The sequence below is a fragment of the Heliconius melpomene genome, chromosome 20 (genome assembly GCF_056956725.1).
Source record: "Heliconius melpomene rosina isolate 202511_hmr_F chromosome 20, ASM5695672v1, whole genome shotgun sequence".
In the NCBI taxonomy this organism is placed as follows: domain Eukaryota; kingdom Metazoa; phylum Arthropoda; class Insecta; order Lepidoptera; family Nymphalidae; genus Heliconius; species Heliconius melpomene.
Window position 1 is genome coordinate 6,820,082 of NC_140408.1, and position 20,154 is coordinate 6,840,235.

A 20,154-nucleotide genomic window follows, 5' to 3' on the forward strand; every position below is an offset into this window, starting at 1 on the left:
GTCGCGGGTGCTCCGCTGCGGGGGGGCTCGAGGGACCTAATTGATTTGTGCCCCAGGCCACAATCAAAACAGATCGTATTTTATAAGAGGTATCCTTGTGGAGGGAGAGGGTGCGGAGGACGTGGACTAGTGACAAAAGTTATTTTTTGACAAAATGTTGGTTTTTGATTTTTATTTATTTTTTATGCTATTACTACACTTAGTTGAATTGTCAGGGTTGCATTAAGATATTTCATTTATATAGGATGTCTAACTCCACGATCTAACCAATTTAAGCAAAAAAAAACGATTTTGAATTTCCTTCTAATTGAAGTCGAACACCAAAACATCATCAACCAAGACAATTTTAAGAAATACTTCTCCAAAAAATTTTTTTTTTGGAAGTAGTTTACTAAAAGTAAAAAATAAAATAAAATATAACAGTTATGCATCTTTGTTTTCACTCGCTGCTGTTGCAAATTCTAATGTGCTCAGTGATCAAACACAAGAAAATCAAATGATCATTTGATAAATGGTCCCCGGGGGTGCACCCTGCGTTGTCGCGCTCGTAATGCGGTCAGTGCGCTGTCGTACCCCTGGCATGGGAGCTCGAGTGTTATGGGAAATTACGGCCACCCCTTGGATATTTAGCTAAATACTGTTGGCTTACTACATTCATTTGGCTAACTATGTTTATTTTAAAGTTTTTGAGAAAATGTGCTTTAGAAGAGCAGGTTTCAATTTAAAGTGTATACTTCAATCATTACTAATTATAAAGGTTATGGGTCCATCACTCGAGGGAATGAATGATTATTTCTCACTCTCTCATCGGCACCAAAGCATAAAGCCCGGCGTTGAGTTCCGCCACCCTACATGCAATGCCTCGAAAACTGCGGCGGCAAGTGGGGAACGGAGTGTCTTAACACTAGGTTTTCTCTGCCTACCCTCCTGTATGCGGGATATAGAGTGAAGCTTACTTTTTTTTTAATTTACTAATATTATACAGCTAAAAGTAAAAAATAATTTTGTTTGATTAAACTCTTAGTTATTTCCATTGGATTACGAGAAAAGGCTTGTATTTTTGTTATAACTAAAAACTTATCTATAGAGGCTTCCAATTTCAGGATTATAGGTTAACGCAAAGTAGGTAGGTACTTTGCGTTACTTTGCGTACATGTTAACTACAAGTTTCTTATGATTTTTTTCACTTTTCGGATTTTTTGTCAACTGAAACCTTAAAACTAATAATATACGAGTACGTCAAAAAAAATATTTTGATTTGATTTTGAGATCACACACTAATTTCCACTTTATAATTAAACAAATATCTATCGGAAGACATCTCACTATAGAGTTTGGTAACAGTCGATGGGGCAACAAATAGATCAGTCCATTAATCACGGCTTGATTCGGCTCCACAGTGCGAGGGTGAGCTGATGCGATAAATCTCGTGGCGACTGCATTGCGGTACATACGCTGAAAAATTACCGATTGAAATAAACATGCCATACTGATCACGCCTACCAGTATTTCAGATTGTGAGTGCTGGTGTAGATATTGTTGTATGTTTTAAATCTATTTGTAATATAATTCTCTTTTTCCGTGTATGTACAAGTTAATTGGAATATTTTAATAAAATATGTACATACATATTTTCTAGTCGATTAAAGCATTGGTAGTGGATTTGATCCCCACTATAATATTTGTATTTTTGATTAATTGATACTCATCAAGAAAAAAGTAAGAAATTATGCTCATTTCTTTATTGCCATTCCACCTTGACTAAAAAAACTCAGGATCAATTTATTTTTCTGGGAAAATAATAATATGTTTATTATATATTATATATATATATATTATATACCTATAGGTACCACTAATACTTCAACGCACAATCGAACCGCTACTATTTCGGTAAATAGATGACTGTTTTAGTAAAAAAATACAAATAAGTATACTATTTCTTTTATAATATTTTTCATTTTTAAGTATCATAATATGATTTTATTTGGTATAGAAAGTGAATAAAATAAATTATATACGAAATAGCTTTCTTATAGGTACACCAATCTCCATGACTTGAAATTGCTATATCAATTAAAAAAATATTTAACAAAAATTAAAAAAAAACTCTACGAATAAAAGATATGAAACAACTAAAGGAATTAGAAGTTATTCCTAACTTTTTACATACGTCCGCAATAGTATATAAGTACATTATGAAAGTAGGTAGACTTTTTAAATTTGAAGTTACTCGAGAATGCGCCCACGCACGTTCATTGTATGCAAATTGAGGGTCGCGAGTCGCTATTTGCGGCCCTCACTGACATTCTTTTTTCTATGGACGTTGGAAAATTAATTTGTTAGAGATATTATCATATTACTTTATATTAAATTATCTTATTTTTATTGACTCAAGCACATTATAAATTAATTTTATGGTGTATTTCAGCGAATAAAACATTAATGATCAATTTACGTATATTATAGCTCACTTTAGAATAGAAAAATTAAATAAAAAATTTATATGATTTTTATTGATGCTATTAAACTATGCAAGTATGTTGTATACATAGCTTATAAAATATGTTCTATAAAAATAAATATACGTATTATTTTGCCAATTACCTACCTACTATGACAATAAAGTCTTCGCGCCCTATGCCGCACATAGCAGGATAGGTAGAGGGAACCTGGGAACTTAGACTTAAAACGCTCCGTTCCTATTAAGTCACTTCCGTTCCCTACTTTCCGCCGAATTTTGGCATCATTCCGTGTTGAGTGGCGGAGTTTAACGCCGCGATTTGTCTCGTTACTAGAGCGAGAAAATGAAAATACACGCTTGTGTGGGCACACTTGTGCCCTTGTGCCCTTGGCCTGTTATGATATCATTTACCCTATTTAATTAAAATAAAACTAAAAGTCTTTGAATTTACATGAAATGATTAGAATTACTAAAACTAGAGAAAGAAAGAAAGAATTTTTAAAAGCATTAAATTACAATTCAAAATTTCAACGCACGCTTATCGGTGTTGCTGTTGCTGGACGAACGGCACTTCTACGAGTATATAGTGCAAGGAGTATGAATGGCCGACGTTCTGGCGAGTCATGGCGGGAATTCCATTGTGTCTCGCAATCACGACCGAACACGACAACGACAAGCGTCACTTGTCACGACATCGTCCTGATTGTGAATGAACGAGGGTCAAAGATCGACACGTTCGAACCTTTATACCTTGTTATGGATATCATGTAATATTATGTAAATTTAAAAAATATATTGAATTTGACATTACAACGATACTAGTAGACCGAGATCCCAGGGCCCCCAGACCTACGTCATCTTAGCAAAGCTGATTTTTTTTGTCTAATAGTCCTTAAAATTTCAGCTTTGCCAAAATGACGTAGGTCTAGCAGGTCGGGGATCTTGGGCTATAGAGGAAAGATATCAGTTACATGTTTACGATATAATGTCAATATTTAATGAATATAATGTTTTTAGTTCTATTTTAAGTAATCTGAAAAACTCGTTAAAGTATTCAACATCTATTTCTAATGTTTCCAAGTCTTACGTAGAATTTCTCTCCGTTTTAATGAAACTATTAAAATAAGTCGCTGTGAATTGTTCTTAAATAAAATTCAATTATACATAATAGACGTAATGGACGTTAGCACGATTTTTTAGTTTTATTATGAACGCTATGCTCAAAGTAATACGAGAGAAGGTCTTTGTGTGGCTCATAAAAAACTACATCAAGATGTTTGTGAAGATAAAGCCAATATGTAATTAACTTCTCTTTTTATCGCCTCGTCCCTATTCCAGCTGAAACTTTACCGACTAATAAACCGTCGTTTTGAAATTATTTTACTCATTAATATTTATAAACAAATCCAAGAAATCGTTATTACTTTTAAAGTGAGTTAGTAATGTTATTTACCATCACACCATCATAATAGTCTATGAAACTTTATTTTTTAAACAATCTAAATGAATTATTTATGAAGATGACTTAAAGGAGAGTAGGTCCTCTAAGGTTCTTGTGATCTTCTGATCTCTGATATTTCTGAAAGAACATAGTGACGTTATCACAGTTAAAAGAGTACAGTTTAAGTAGATAAAAATGGATCACAACACTAGTGTGTTGTTGTCTGTATAGGGTCTCCAGTTAGAACAATACACGCATCGCGGTCAGAACGCGTCCAGAAATTTACTGTCCATAATTACAGGGTAGCCTCAGTTAATTGCAGGCAGCCCGCCCCGCAGCCCGCCCCGCCGCCGGCCCCCGCTTTTTGACTAAATAAAAATTGACTAATATTCATAATAAATAATGAATTCTCCGAGCAAGCCGTGAGATTGCTACGTATAGATTTTCACTCGATTAATGGAGGGACTAATCAAATGATCTGAATGTATGTATTGGCTTTGCAGATAATAAATAAAAGTTGCGAGATAAAGTCGATATGGAAAGATTGTTTTAAATAAAATTATAATATATTTCTTCATATTCTTTATCTGTGCAAAGTGGAAAAAAATTAATAGGATCTGATCGAAATAGTTAATGATCATTTTAACCAAATTGTGTAAATAAAACGTACGTGTCAATTAAATTATTTTTTACTACTTATATAAAGTTTAATAAGTATATAATTTTATTATATTAAAATAGTGTAAGGTTGAAATGTGTACATTTACTTATGAAGACTAATTTGGGCAACGTCCAGCCGGACGGAGCAAAAACTTGTTCGTTGCATGTTGCTTGGTGTAGCTCGAGGCTCTTCTTATAATTGCAGGGTTTCACCCAAAACCCCTCAATTATAAAATAATAGCAGATGTGGATCATAGTAATAACAATTATTATCACGCTCGATCGCTATCATTACTGTTGAAATATGGCCGATCTACTGCGAGATGTATGCAAACTCTGGAATGTGCAGAATCTTCAATCTTGGTTTGTAGGTTACTGTTTTTATTTTTAATAAACGAGATACTTAAAAAACAGCTTATTTTATAATTGTAGTTAATAGTGCCTTTAATTAATTACTGACGTTTAATTACATTCTAGACAATGAAAATGAAATAATTGTTTATGATAATTTAGATAATAAATTGCCTTTGTATAACAGAACCTTTAGTCATATTGATCATTGGAAATTATTTGAATGTTCAATAATGTTCGGTTGTAATGCGATTATTCAAATTCTCGTACAAGTTCGTAGATCCGCCTCTTTGCAGTCGCAATCTTAATAAAGACTTCCTAGGTGCATTACAATGTTGGTTTATTTTTATGAATTATCATCTTGCACTTTAATTAAAGATAGCGTTTAATTAAAGTGAGTCGTAGGTCAGGTAAATAGTTAGATGAAATGCAATTTCATCAAGGTAAATAGTATTTTTTTTAAATCTAGGTATTCATTTTAGTTAAAGAGCATCTTTTATGAAATTATATCATTAGCATTATATCGAAGCCAACCTTATATTTAGGAATAGGTACTTAATTTGTGTATTTAATAAATATTATATCATAGGCATGGCCGTATCTAGATATTTTCTAGACCTGGACTTTAGCTTTTAGTACATATGTTCGTGTAAATTTTTTTTAAATTTTTAACATTTTTTGTTACTTAAATTTCTGGGTTGGGGGTTCATATACAAATATACAGAACTATATTTGTAAAATCAATATTTAAAAATAGATTTGAAAAAAATCTATGTTATAAAACTGTCCTTTATATATTTTTTAAAGCCTAAAGAGGTTAGAGGAAAATTAGCTATGGAAACTTATCAAATAGGACCTCCTTGTACTTAGTAGACGTCCAACGCTAGGTGAGCAATTGTATAGCGTCCCATCATTACTCCGGCAGCTATACTATTAATCATTGCTTCTACCGGATAATTCGGCAGTTGATTTAGTGAAAAGCAACGTGTTATTACGGGATAAATCTCTATCTAGAAAAGCTAAGAGGTCTAAGCGCGCGTCTGATTTATGGCGCCTCTGGCCATCGTCGAGTTGCCTTTGATTTGTGATTCCTCCAGATCTCTGTTGTTTTCATCTTTAGTTGAATTTTAATGAATGGCTTTGGAATTATATATTGTAGTCTATAATTATAATTTGTAACGTTTGATTATTGCTTTTACAATGGCATTATTTAAAATTTATAAGTTAGAAATGGAAATATGAGAAACGTGCTAATACGTACCGATTATAACCGCTTGAAGATTATTTTTTCTACAAGTTAATAATTGACTGTTCAAAAGTTGTAAATATTTTTATACTTATACTTACTTTTATGATGAAAAGAAGTCGAAAATATAAAAAGATTACGATATTTATCATTATAATTAATTATTTATATTTTCTTAAATTGTTTCTTGCTTATGTGCTATTTCTGAGATTTTAATATTACAAATTAAATTTCAACTGAATTTTACAAAAAGACGACGACTTACCCTTTAGTATCGGCGAAGGCATTACACGCAGATAGCATCTTGATTTATAACGGCTATCAAGCATCCCCTCTACCCCTTCACCTCATTCAGCCATCTTTCCTTTTAATCTAAAATATTGTACAAAAAGAACCTTAACCTTAGTGGGTTAAATGAAACAAATAAAAGAATAATTTAATAACATTATTATATGAAATATATACATTTCATTCTACATATTCAAATATTGCATTAACATTTAATTTAAATGATCGATCGATCGTTGTTATAGTATTTACTAGGTATATCATACTGTATAAGAAATAAGTGTAAATCTAAACTAAATTTAGTCTTTTTTCATTTAAGTAAATAAAATTTATAATTCGATTCAGATTTGCAACGTAATGCATAGATATACCTCCTTAAACGTGTGTCGCTCTTTGTATATTGGATTTTGATAAATTTTGCCTGAGATAGAACACTCTGTATAAAAAGACAATCTATTTTAATATATGACTGCATATATATAACTAATTTAATCAGTTGTTTCGGCTATTAAATTACCCACATATTAAAGGTAAAAGGAGTGAGTTGGTTCCTCAAAGTCAATATTCTGCCTTCAAAGTCAAGTAAGTATTCAATAAAACCTTCAAACTCGTAAAACGATGCAGAGTGCACGGCAGCATTCATAACAAAAAACTCAAGTAGGAGTTCGGACAAGCTCACAAAAGCTCATAAAAGCTCTCGACTATTATGTAGTTATTGTTACAGGGTGGAAACACTGTTACTACATGGGTATTGGGCATGCTAGTTTATTTTTTTTTTGGTGCATCTCGTCGACATTTATATAGATTGGCTATCGTATCGTCCTACTCATGTTCTGAGATTATCTCACTTCGACCGTTTGTTTGCATGTCTCAATTTCATGAATGTTCAATTCTTTTTTATATATATGTCATAATTTTATTTTCACTATACAAAGTAGCTTCAAATGTCTTAAAATTATTTCGTAGATTTCAATTTTGTAAATTCAATAGATACAAAGAGTCATGTGGGGAACCTATTCGCATTTATTCTTGTGAAGCTATAATGAATTCAAAATAATTTATAGATAAAGACGAAATTGTACCAATTAATAAGAATTTATTTCCTAACAACTTGCCAAGAAAACTATTTCCAATTACTTATTTTTTACGTTCTCGCTTCAATATTTTTTCCAGTTCCTAGAATCTTAACACTGAAAAAAATCTTTGAAAAAACGGAGATTTACACGTCAAACATTTTTATCTATAAAAACAAACTAAGTATTGTATATTTTTGAGTTGATACTAATACAAAAACAAGAAAAAATCGATAATCGAATGTGCGATGTCCGCGAAGATTGGAAAGTCACTTTTCTTTTCGAACACACTTTTCATATATTATACACACATAAATAATTACTCATCAGTATTTAAATACAGTTCTTATTGGTTGCTACTAAAAGAAATCTCAAGTATCACATTTAATATCAGCAAACATTTTAAAGAGGCCAGCTAATCCTATTATGTCAGTAAACATTGTTTACCTAAGTACTTACTGACGTGACGTCTCAATATCTTCATAAAATGAACATCACGTCGTGGACTCATTGTGCCAACTTGCATTTACAGTTCGCTCTACGGAAGCATTCTCATGGGCGCCTTTATTCCGGGATTAAGCGGAATTTTGCATAGGAAACGGTCGTCAAATGTCCTCTCTAGAACTATTGAACTACTGAATGGGGCTAAGCGGACTACGTATTACAATGTGCATGTCAAAAAGGAGAAATCACACGTGTTTTGAATGCAATTTTGACAATATTATGGGTAGATGACATGAGATTATCCTTGGTTGTATAAAATCGAATGTTATATCTGATATAAATTTTTGCTTATAGTTATTAGTATGCCAAAAAAAAGGTATTGTAATTTTGGGAAATATAATTTTTGAGGGTATTATAATTTAATACAATACATGTATGAAGTATTTAGGTATGATAATTTGTATAAGTACTTACATACTGTTCGATACAATTTTAAGATAGAAAATGTACTTCAGGTGTAAAGTTGTATAATATTTATATTCCAAAGATATATTTTTAAAATTCTTGTAGGAATTTAGTTCTAATAAAATGTTTTGTGAATATATTTATGACTTTTGTGCCAGACCTTTGTCAAATTTTAAATAGGTGTGTTAAATAATTTTTAAGCTTAAATAAAAATATGTAATAATTATAGAGTACTTTGTTTGATTTAATGATACGGTAGTACAATACGTTACAATGGCAATATACTAAGTTCATTGTGAATGTTATTTGAAACCTACAGTCGCTGGTGATGGGCGGGACGAGGGCGGCACTACAGATGCGTGCGCGCAGCGCGTGCTCTGTGTTGTTTACTCTACTAAAACATTTTTGAGCAATAACTTTTTCATAAGATTTTCTATTTTGCACCGTTAATTAATTGTATATTTTTAATATGTATATTCATTCGTCATTCAACAATATCTCCAGAACTAAGCGGAAAATAGCGATCGAAGTGGCTAAACACTAGGTTCCCTCTGTCTACCTTTCTCTGTGCAGAATACAGCGTGATGCTAAAAAAATATTCGTAGTGAGGGACGTATCAGAAATCTCCCTCTTGCCTTTGATGGGTTAGTTGCAACACATAGAATTACGTTTATGTGTATAGCCTATGTATCTCCTATTCGGTTTCCTCAGTAGTTATCTACTCAAGATGTACTACCATATTATATAACGGAAAATATTTTTCTAGTACTTTGAACTTGAGCTGTAATGACAATAATAGAAATTGTGCATGTGAAGAGTATAGGGCAACGCCTGCGCGCGCGCAGATTACAATAATTACGTACACGTGCCGCGCCCCGCACCTCCTAAACACTGTTATTTGCACATGTTATTCTATATTCCACACAAAATAGTCTATCACGACGACATCTAAGCATTGTTGTTGAAATAATTGAAAACTTTGTTTAGTTAATGATTATGAAAATTACAAAAAATAACTTTGACAATAGATTTGTAATTGAAATACAAAATTTAGTCTCAATAATAAGTTGTCTAAGTAAATAATATTTTCGATTGAAATTGTCGGACATCTAGTTAATTATATTGATTTATGGGTCATAATCAGAAAAGTGGACATTTTCGAATTCGTAACGTAACTGATAAGTAACAACACTGATAATGTTTGTTACGAAACTGATGATATAAGGCATTATACACAACAAAGTGAGGATATTATACGAATAAAACTACTGTTGTTTTTATTTAATGAGACACAAATTAAAATTTTAAAGATTCAATCGTTGAATTAACAGATTATAAATGTAAGAAAACATAACAAAGTGACAATATTAACAATATAATAATGCTAGTTCGTAACGTAATAAACTTCTATTTCTAGTTAGAGATCACAAAGTTAATGATAAAATTAAATCCACTTTAAAATATATCAACATTTGAGTCGTTATCACGGGAATTAAGTTTAATTCTTTATAAGTGTTTATTCCGCATATCTTCATATTTAATAGGATTGGTCTTTTTAAGACGTTCTCTATATCTTTTATGTGTTTCAGCATTTGACATAGGAGCCATGACGCTTACTGAAAATAAAAAAATATTTATCAATAGATATTTAATAATATTTTATGTTTATTGTTTAGATCTTTAACAACGCTAGTACAGAACGTATTTGTTTTTAAATAAAAGCTTCACCCACTTGAACTACATATTTATTAATTCACTATCTCCAGAGAAAAAAATAGTAATTACAAAAACACAACTAATTTCAGGAAGAATAAAAAAATGTTTTTAACTAAATCGGTTAAGCCGTTTCTGAGATAAGCGTGCACAAACACATTAGACAAACAAGCAAACAGGCAAAAAACTTAAAAATTATTATTTTTGGTTACTTTACGTTATCAAAAGTCACCAATTATTTTTTTCATATGCCAGCAATTTTTTTTATATACATATCTTCCGATGGTAACGTAATTATGAACTAGGCTTCATATTTTCTCAGTTTCGTTACGTAACGAAATATAACGCAATTGAGAATAAAGTCTGAGAAATTCTAACCTTTTTAAATATTTGCTCATAAGCCACGTGTTGCATGTGCAAGCACTGAAGTTCTTTTTTGAGATTTTGTAAAAAGAAGCAAATAACATAAACAAGAAAACGAAATTATAGAATACTTACCAAAATAAAAGCCGTTTATAACCCTGAGATGTAATTTTACATATTCCCTCTAAAACATTTGAACCCCTCAACTGCTGCGAGAACACTACTTGTTGTAGCTACGATAGCATTGACTTATACAATAATGGTGCCACAATAAAAACTAATATTAAACACCATCCAAAATAATTGCATTCATAATTTAATTGTACGTTACTAGCCCTGAGTAACAAAAAAGACAATATTTTGGGACAAATTTACTTAATTCATATATATTATTTATTAAATAATATATCAATAAAAGTACTTTTGTTTAATATTTTGCATAAAGTAAAGTAATATAAACATATCTAAAATCAAATAAAACCATAAACATTCGTAACAAATCAATTTTTAAAAAGTAAAGTGATGAATGGGACACGAAAAATTGTATGAAAGCATTTTGAAAAGTTTTTTGCAACTAACAAAAATTACTATTAATAGCCATAATACATTTAAAATATTACAAAAATCTTTAAGTTAATAAGTAAATTTATCGTAAATGGCAAAATATTTAAATTATCTTTAAAATTGTATTTTTAAAACGCATTCAAAGTAGCGGGACAAGAAAAGACACAAAATGTACACTTTTTCTGATTATGACCCTTATAATGTTTATAAAATAAATAAACATGCACTTAAAGCAAATATTGTTTTTGGATAAAATAATAAGTTGTTTTGAATCAATGAATAACATAGTAAGAAGCTTTTTTTTTTAAAGATACTAGTAATGCATACGTTGATTCAGAAGAACATCTGGCAACATATCTTATGACTAGATTCGCGTGATATCAAAATGAGGAAAGTGCATCCTGTCATATGAGGCGTATCCGCCCCACACAGATTGGGTGCGCAAAAAATGAACCAATTTTTATAATGGCGTTGGGGTAGGAATCATATATACTTTATTACAAACCGGAAACATTTATTACATTTGAGAGGTGAAAAAATATTACTTTCATGAAATCTTTATCTTTAGATTTCTACAAAAAGAACAGCTGGGCTTTTCTATAGAGGTAGGTCTACCTATGTACAATAATTTTAATAGTTCTTTATTCATTAAAATTATATTTACACATTTTTATGTATATTTGGACTTTAGAGTAATTAATCTTATTATTTTAACTGCTACGTGATAGGAATTGGCATCTGGTATAATAATAATTATTTTTGTATTTAACCATTTGCAGTTTTTAATTTAAAACTTTTACTAGTTGGATATTAACAATGAATATCTATTCAAAACTTAGTAACATGAATAAATGCGTTATCGTTTTATATTAGTTTTGCGTGAGTCCGCCCTAACCGCCCTGCGCGACCCGCCCCGCGCGTAAACAAACGCACGAGTGAAACAGAGAGTGTACGAGCAAGACCGCGGCCGAGCTCAGTCAACCACTGAACCCTGCAATTAGTAGGCGAGATTCAGCCGCCGCATCGATTCGTTACGATATTTTACGATTTTTCCTCCTTACGGAAAATATTTTATTACTATATAAATAAGATATTTTTCTTGTTAAACGTTCGTGTGTGATGTTAACGTAAGGGATTTATGGGCTGATATGAACTGTGCGTATTATCAACAGCACGGGGTCTCGCACCCTGTGTCTCACAACGTCAACGATACTTACTTCAATGAGGTAATTGGAATTGTTTATAATAAACATATTATTTACAATATAATATTTATTTAAATATATTTGTACCAACGCATTATAAAGTTGTAAAAGTTTCTCTTTGTATATTTTTTGCAGTTATTAATGCTTAATATTTACTTACTCTTTTCTGTTATTTATATAATATTGCTATATTAACAGTGATATATATGATGTATTTTAGCATAGGTATTTGCCATCTATATTAAACTTTATAATTTTATAAGAACGTATTTATTGTACTTTTAAAATATTTGCATTTTTATAACGGAACCTAATTAAAAAGGTAATTATTTAATTAACGTGCGTACAAATTATAAATTATTAAAAAATAGTAACATATTGATTTATTTTTAAAATTTTAACATATAAGTAGAGTTTTTTTCACAATTTAAAACGTAGAGCACATTTATACACCAGTATAACATATCTGATATTAAAAATTGATTAATGATACCACTTCTAATTACTGTAATTTTTGTACTATAACCTCCTTTAATATGTTAAGGTTATGCCATTATAATTTATTCGTTCTTGTCAACTTGACGTATCGACTACACTTTTATCGATAAAAGTAATCTACGAGTACAGTGAGTAATGACTGTAATGTGTAAATCCTTTATAAAAAATGTCAGATTGTTTAAATAATGTCATTACGTGGAAATTGTGTGTCAGTCAACGGTTTTTTAAGTTGAATGTACAATATGACAGATTTAAAATTAATTAGGTATATATATATATTTTATTATATTTTACAATTGAAGTACCAAGTTGCCTTCGCTCAAAAATTGTCATTAAAAATGTAGATGGAAAATAAGTAAATGTAATACAAAATGTGCGACGGTTATGAATACATTTATGACAATAACAAATAAGCAAGGAAGAGTAAGCGGAATGATGTAAGAGTAGGCTTTACCACCTACGCGGTCGGTATATTACAGTAAAAATCATACATTTTTTTTATGTGCAATGGTTTAGATTTAATTTCCACTGGAGGAATGAATTATTACTTATTAATATTTTCATTTCATCGCTCTGGTACCAAGATAAAGTGCGGAGTTAACTTCCGCCACTCAGCACGCAATGTTTCAAAAATTCGGCGGCAAATGAGGAACGGAGTGTCTTAACGCTAGCCCCCTCTGCCTACCCTGTTATATCCGAGAAAAAAAAAACTAATTTCCCTACATGTATTTACCTAATTCCAACAAAACATTGCAATCCATATACATTAAATAACACACTATTATAACTAATAAGCTTTTAATAATGTATAAATTACTTACAACAATTAACAATGGTTGACGTAAACGTATTTCATTTAAAAAAATCTAATTGCTCTTTATTAGGGTTCAATACCGGGCAAAGTGTAAATTAGGTAGTTCACGCGAAACCAAACACGAAGGTATTAATAAAAAGACGTTCACAAGAATTCAACAAAGCAAGGCAACAAAGGAACGAATGGGAATAAAAATATTTAATTGGTATGATTATGAATGATTACCGCACAAACACCTCCCGCCGCGTCGTCACACTAGACGCTCTATTGTCGAACACTTTCTGTACTCTCCTTTGTTGTCTTACGATATAGATATTTGTAAGCAGTGTAGGTTCGATTTGTATTTGTTATAATAGTACAATACATGTAAAAAATTAAATTTAATCAAAATTAAAGAGGCCGTTTCGATCCTCACTCTAGGAAATGTGGAATTCGGTGGAAAGTCGGCTGAGCTGATTTATAATATATGTAACATATAATAATACAAATGTCGTAAGCCAAGTTTATAATTTTGGGGAAAGTGTGCGCCAGTGGTGTATTTTTTGAATGTCTGTCCTAAATAACTAAGAAACTCTCTGTTTTTCTTTTTATTCCGATTTAAAGAATAATAAATGCTTATTTTAAAATACCTAAAACTTTTTATCAACTGTAAGGCATTAGTAAGAACGGAAGATCACAAACAGTAGATGTGTTTTTTTCTCTTTTCGTAACTATGTGAGTGTAATTATCATAATGTAGGCTTAAAACGCATTTTCGATGCACGACGAGCCAGTCATCATAATTAAATGCAATCCTTTTAACTTATTTTTTCATTCAGTATCGCTTTCTGGCTTTAGTTTAGATTATTTTTTAATAATTATTATTTTATTTGATATTAATGTCGCTTAAATATATTTATTTTTATACTATTTTTTATGTTGATATTCCAAAGTGAACCCAAAACTTTGAATCTTTAATGTGCAATAAAAATATAAACATCTGTCACTAAGTTATTACAGTTATTATTCATTCTGTTGCATTCTATAATATAAAAAGTTGAAAAAAAAATAATGCGTAGGCAGTGTGTAATTACCCATACTTTCCTATTCCCCCTAAGAAATTACCAGCGAAGGCTACTTTATTTTAATGTGTTATACATTATCACTTTTATGTAAAGCAATTATTTATATTTATTTTTTATAGAAATAGAAACGAAGTGAATTTTATGATTGTTTAAGCATTCATAATTTCCTATAAGGCGTAGTTTCATTACACTCAAAAGTACTTACTGCCGGTATTAGGTACTATAACAGCTAACGTTTATGTACTCGTAACAATATAAGTTTCTTAATAACAGTCACTTTTTTAGCAATAAAAATAATTGCCAATATAATTATTAGTGTATTAAATATATTATTGGATACGTATAGCCAGGATGGAAAGAGGTGGTAATCTTTGGAACAAGCCTTTATCTGTGGGTTCCTTACTAAAGCAACAGGGAAAAAATTATTACATATATATTATTTTTTAAGAAATAAGCATATTTTCTAAATTGTACAATTGTTGTCAATTTGGAATAAAATACTTTTTTATTTTTATTTCATTAAATAAATCTATTAATTAGGTATACTCCGATTTCAATTGCATTGTAATTGTTTTTAAGCTCTACATATATATTTGTTTCTTTAAATAAATCTTCAAAGTAAAAATAGTCACTAAACGCTGCATCCTTATTTCGGTGGCATAATACAGAACTAGATAGAACTTAACCTATAGGTACTTCACTTTCTTAAACTACCCTACATATATGTTTTTGGGAAACTCTACATCTATATATATAAAATCGAAAGGTCACTCACTCATCACGAAATCTCAGAAACTACATGTGCTAGGAATCTCAAATTTTGCATAAGAGTTACTTATAGGACGTAGGTGCTCACTAAGACGGGAATTTGCAATATTCAATTTCTAAGGGGTTGTTTTTGGGGTCGAAAGTTTGTATGAAATTTCGTTACTACAAATGCTAGGAGCCTCAAATTTTGCCTGGACGTCACTAGGACGTAGTCATTGAGACAGAAATTAATAATAACATAGTTCACGCGGGCGCGAGCGGGCCGCTAGTACATATATATTTCTTTCTTTAAATAAATCTTCAAAATATAAAAAAATGTAGTGTCATTAAAACTCATCCTCATTTCGGTGGCATAATACAGAACTAGATGGGTGCAGGGACTATGGGGACTATGGTCTTGGCCCCGGCCTCGGCCTCGCAATTACTGGCCATAATTACAGGGCTGCCGCCGCTCGGCGCCGAAACCGGCCGACTCCGCTGCCATAATTAAAAACCTTCTAAATTAAATTCGCTCGTGTACCCACGGAATTATGATAACTTTTTAGGGAACCTCTAATTAGTTTCTGTTTTTGTGCCATGAAATAGAGTTAGTTCAATCATATGTAGATTTATTTATATATTTTATATTGTTGATATCATTAGTGTTTTATATTATTAATATAAAGAGTTTACATATTTAGATATTTTAGTAGGAAGTAAATCAACATTTGTACTGTATTTCTTAAATATATTAAATTATATTTAACGTATGCATTTAAGTAGAAGACGTCATGGCGCAGGGGCAATACTCGAGGGAATAAAATATTTAATATTGTCATTTCCTCGCTCTAGTACCGACGTAAAACGCTGCGTTAAATTCTGTCACTCCACACGTACGGAACATAGTGTTTTAACATTAGGTTCCCAGGTTCCTTCCGCCTACCCTGCTATATACCAAATACAACGCGAACTTAAAAATAATAATTTCATACTAACGTGCCAGAATACGATGTTTAAGGTTTCCTTATTTCGTTCCAGGTTAGTATCGACCCCGTGTCCGCGGATCCTAAGGACATGAAGATCTTAGTAAGTACTAAACTTATAATTTTGACGCAATAATAATTTTAGTACCTACTAACAATCTTTTAGTATAATAAGTCTTCATTAACATACTTTGAGTTAGTATTAATTTAAAAGTTGTAAAGTCGTAATTACTTCGCATTGTACAGAAAACACTAAAATTGCAAATAGAAATCTTCTCTTTTAAATTTTTATTGGCATAATAATTTTGGGTTTACTGTATTTTTTTAGTTTTACGCGGTATCCCATATAAATATAACAGGATAGGCAGTGTTAAGATTATATTTTTCAATAAATGCAGGAATGCAACTTAAAGGAAATTGACGTTTGTTGTTTCGGTTAAAATAAGCTTACTTCAAATATTTTAATGACTAAGTTAGTTAAAGGATATTTTCAAAATAAAATAAGATTATAAAAAAAATAGCTATCACGGTAAAAAAGTGTTAAGCATTACCTCTGATCAATTGCTTGTAAATGCAGATATTTATCTTTATGTACATTTCAATTCGCCATCTTTGAATAAAATGGCGGGAAAATTATATTGGTCTAAATGTCATCAAAAATTTATTTAAGTATATCCTTAATTTCGGACTTTAAAAATAAGTTTCAATGATGAAATTCAAAGAAATATTTTCAAACATGATATTTTAGGACATAATTAAGAATATCTAGATTAAAAATATTTTACAGAATACATATAAGCAGTAAGGTAGAGGCGTTGTTTTGTTTTCTTATAATGTGTTTAAAATCTTCATACAATTACATACAATGTTGTAACACCAAGGATTCAATGTGGCGGCCATTACAGAATAATTTTATGTAACATTAACTGTTTTCTCTTATTTGCGAGATAAAATTAACAGAACGGGCACGAACTCAGGAAATTATATCGGAACGAATATCGGACGACGAAATCGGTAATTTGTTTTGATTGGCCATCGATACTGTGAAATGGCTATTGTACTGAAGTGCAAGCATGTTGCCAGTAATTCATTCGTTACGGAACTGCCACGTGATGTCCACAGACAATAAACATTTCCGCGAAGAAATAACCATTATTATTTGTAATCTATGGATCTATCGGTCATTATAATCGGAAAAAGTTACCTTTCCATAATATTCAATAGAAACATATTGGATTGTGAAAGGCAATTTGAAAATAATTATTAGCGATTGAAATTGATTTTATGACACTTCACTTTTATTAATTTATTATCAAAACGTTTTTCATACAAAATCTGTATGTTTTAATTTATATTTATGCTCATTTAATGTGTGATGTTAAATATTTTTAAAGTGAAACCACAAATGTTTTCTTAGGGGTTTTACCAAAATATGTCAAACTATAGCATTTTTACCAAAATCGCCAAAGGAAAGTAAAGCCTTTTGGCTTTATTGTTTTATAAATACAAACCATTAGTTTATCTCACCTTATTTAGTCATATTTAATTATGATTATTAATATTATTTCATAGCATTTACGTACCGAATGTTTACCCTAAGGCAAATGTTCCTTGCATCATCATTAAGTAAATGGCGAATGTTCACTTTAAGTGTAGATGGGCTAACTTCTTGCATTTGTATTGTTTAAATATAGTGTAGCTTTCTTCAGGTGGTAGATTAGTCACGGTTCATAATGAATTTATATATATAATTGTATAATAAATTTTTGTATGTCAATGTATATTATATTTAAAAAATATATAGGCAGAATCACTTAAGATGCCTACGGGAAGTAAATATTCTATATTTCTAATATTGAAATTACGTTACAAAGCTCTCACCATGTAGGTATCTAGCTATGTTAGCATCGAGGAATCGATAAATTGTATTTGGATAGAACATGAGTTATAGTCAAAGCATTCAGTAACTCTCCTATTCAATTCGTAGAGCCATTTCTAACATATATTAAGTGTTGAAGTACAATGCCTATAGAGCTTACAAGTTCGCCGCGGGCCAGTTTAGAAATTCGCGTGTGGCCGGAGCTTTAGATATGCTAAAGCTTGAAATATAAATCCTAATATATCTTCGAAGATGCCGATATAAAATGGTTATAAATGTGTATTATGTGTATTAGTATTGGCATGTGTATGTGTATTGGTACAAAGGTGCGACTGTAACGTGACAGATTTGAGTTCGATCCCCACTTCTGAGAATGAATTATTTTTTATTAATATTTTCATTTCTTAGCTCTAGCACCAAGGCAAAAAGCACGGCGTTGGGCTCCGCCGCTCAACACGCATTCAAACCTCAAAACTTGGGCGGAATGTGGGGAGCGGAGTGTCTTATCACTAGGTCCCTACACTGCTATGCGGGATATAGCGTTCATGCATTCATGCAAATATAATATTTTATAAATAACGACGCTACTGCAATATATGGAAATAAGATGTTGTAAAACTAATAATTCCAATATAATTGTCTATATAAAATAAATATGTTCATATGTATTTTATATCTAACTAAATCCTAAGAAAGAAATGTGAACCTAAAGAGAAGTTTATACAGCTTAAATAACGACGTTTCCTTAAGTGGAAATCCTCAGAAGTGGCTATCCATGACACATACAAAATGCAAAGAAAATTCATGGGGACCACGTCGAGTTCCTAAGAGAGCTTGTAAGGTAGTTTATTATGTATTTCAAATGTATACCCACATATAGGTGGGTAGCTAAGTCAATATTATCTTTATTTCAATCCACACAAAGGTTCTATTTGATTGTTAGAAAGGTAAGCAACTTAACTTTACTTAGCTACGAAGATAGACTTTCCGTTGGTAGTAATAACTGCTATTTGTGCTTAAACTTTCAAAGCGTAGGCACTTCAGATATTTCTGCCTTTAGGGAGACGGGGTGTCCCCCTGTGGGAGATATAAATCGTCTACTCTATATTCTTCAAGAGTTTGACTAAGAAAGTCTATGTCTTACAAAAGATAGGTACCTGCTTAGCCTTCAAATGACGAATTTTTGTTTAGATATATTTATATATATTGTCTTGTTGTATAATTAGGTACAAAAATAAATATAAAATTCTTAAGAGCTTTTTAGGTAAAACTTTCACCTACAACAAAGATAATATTGTTATTAAAAAGTAACTTTTTAAAAGTTTTTTAAAACAGTTAGCTCCATGACTTCAAATGTCATTATACCCATTTTTACTGATAGGTTTAATGAAACCTATTTTTGTTTCAGTTAAATCTTAATAATTTCATAATTTTAATGTTTGTAAGTACATATTTTCTAAGAATCTTACAATTGTTTATTTTTGTTTGTCTCAATTCATACAACGAGCTTTGCTTTAATACTTCGATGGAACTAACTTCCTTAATTATATAGATTAGGTATGTTAGTTAAAGTTAGGCACTGAAAAAATACGAAAAGTTCCTCAAAACATATCTTTGTAAGATACAAATGCCTCATAAATTACTTACCACTTGAGAGACAACTGCAAAATAGGCAAATCAAAACACGTGAATGAAATGAAATGTGATAGTCCATGTCCATGATATGATCCGGCGTCGCTCACTTCCGCAGCATCAGCCGGTCATTTGTGTTGACGCCGGTCCAATCCATCCAATCTGTTGTAGGTATACATTGCAGATTATGAACTACATATCAATTTGTTTATTGAATCACAACAACCACTATACTTGTTTGTTTGGCAAAAGTGTTTGTTT

The 20,154-nt window shown here is 31.0% G+C and overlaps 1 protein-coding gene across 3 annotated transcripts in view; it reads left to right on the top strand.

Annotated features, from left to right (window-relative positions):
• Nucleotides 1-20,154, top strand: part of Sp1 (transcription factor Sp8) — a 61,055-nt gene that overhangs the window by 19,366 nt on the left and 21,535 nt on the right. Inside the window, exons 1-2 of one of the 3 annotated variants that reach the window (XM_085204923.1) lie at nucleotides 12,060-12,298; nucleotides 16,438-16,485. In XM_085204923.1, coding sequence (XP_085061049.1) covers nucleotides 12,221-12,298; nucleotides 16,438-16,485 — 126 coding nt within the window. In that variant the 5' untranslated portion in view covers nucleotides 12,060-12,220. Of the gene's footprint in view, nucleotides 1-12,059; nucleotides 12,299-16,437; nucleotides 16,486-20,154 lie in introns of those variants that run through there. The other 2 variants (XM_085204924.1, XM_085204925.1) reach the window with 2 other exon arrangements.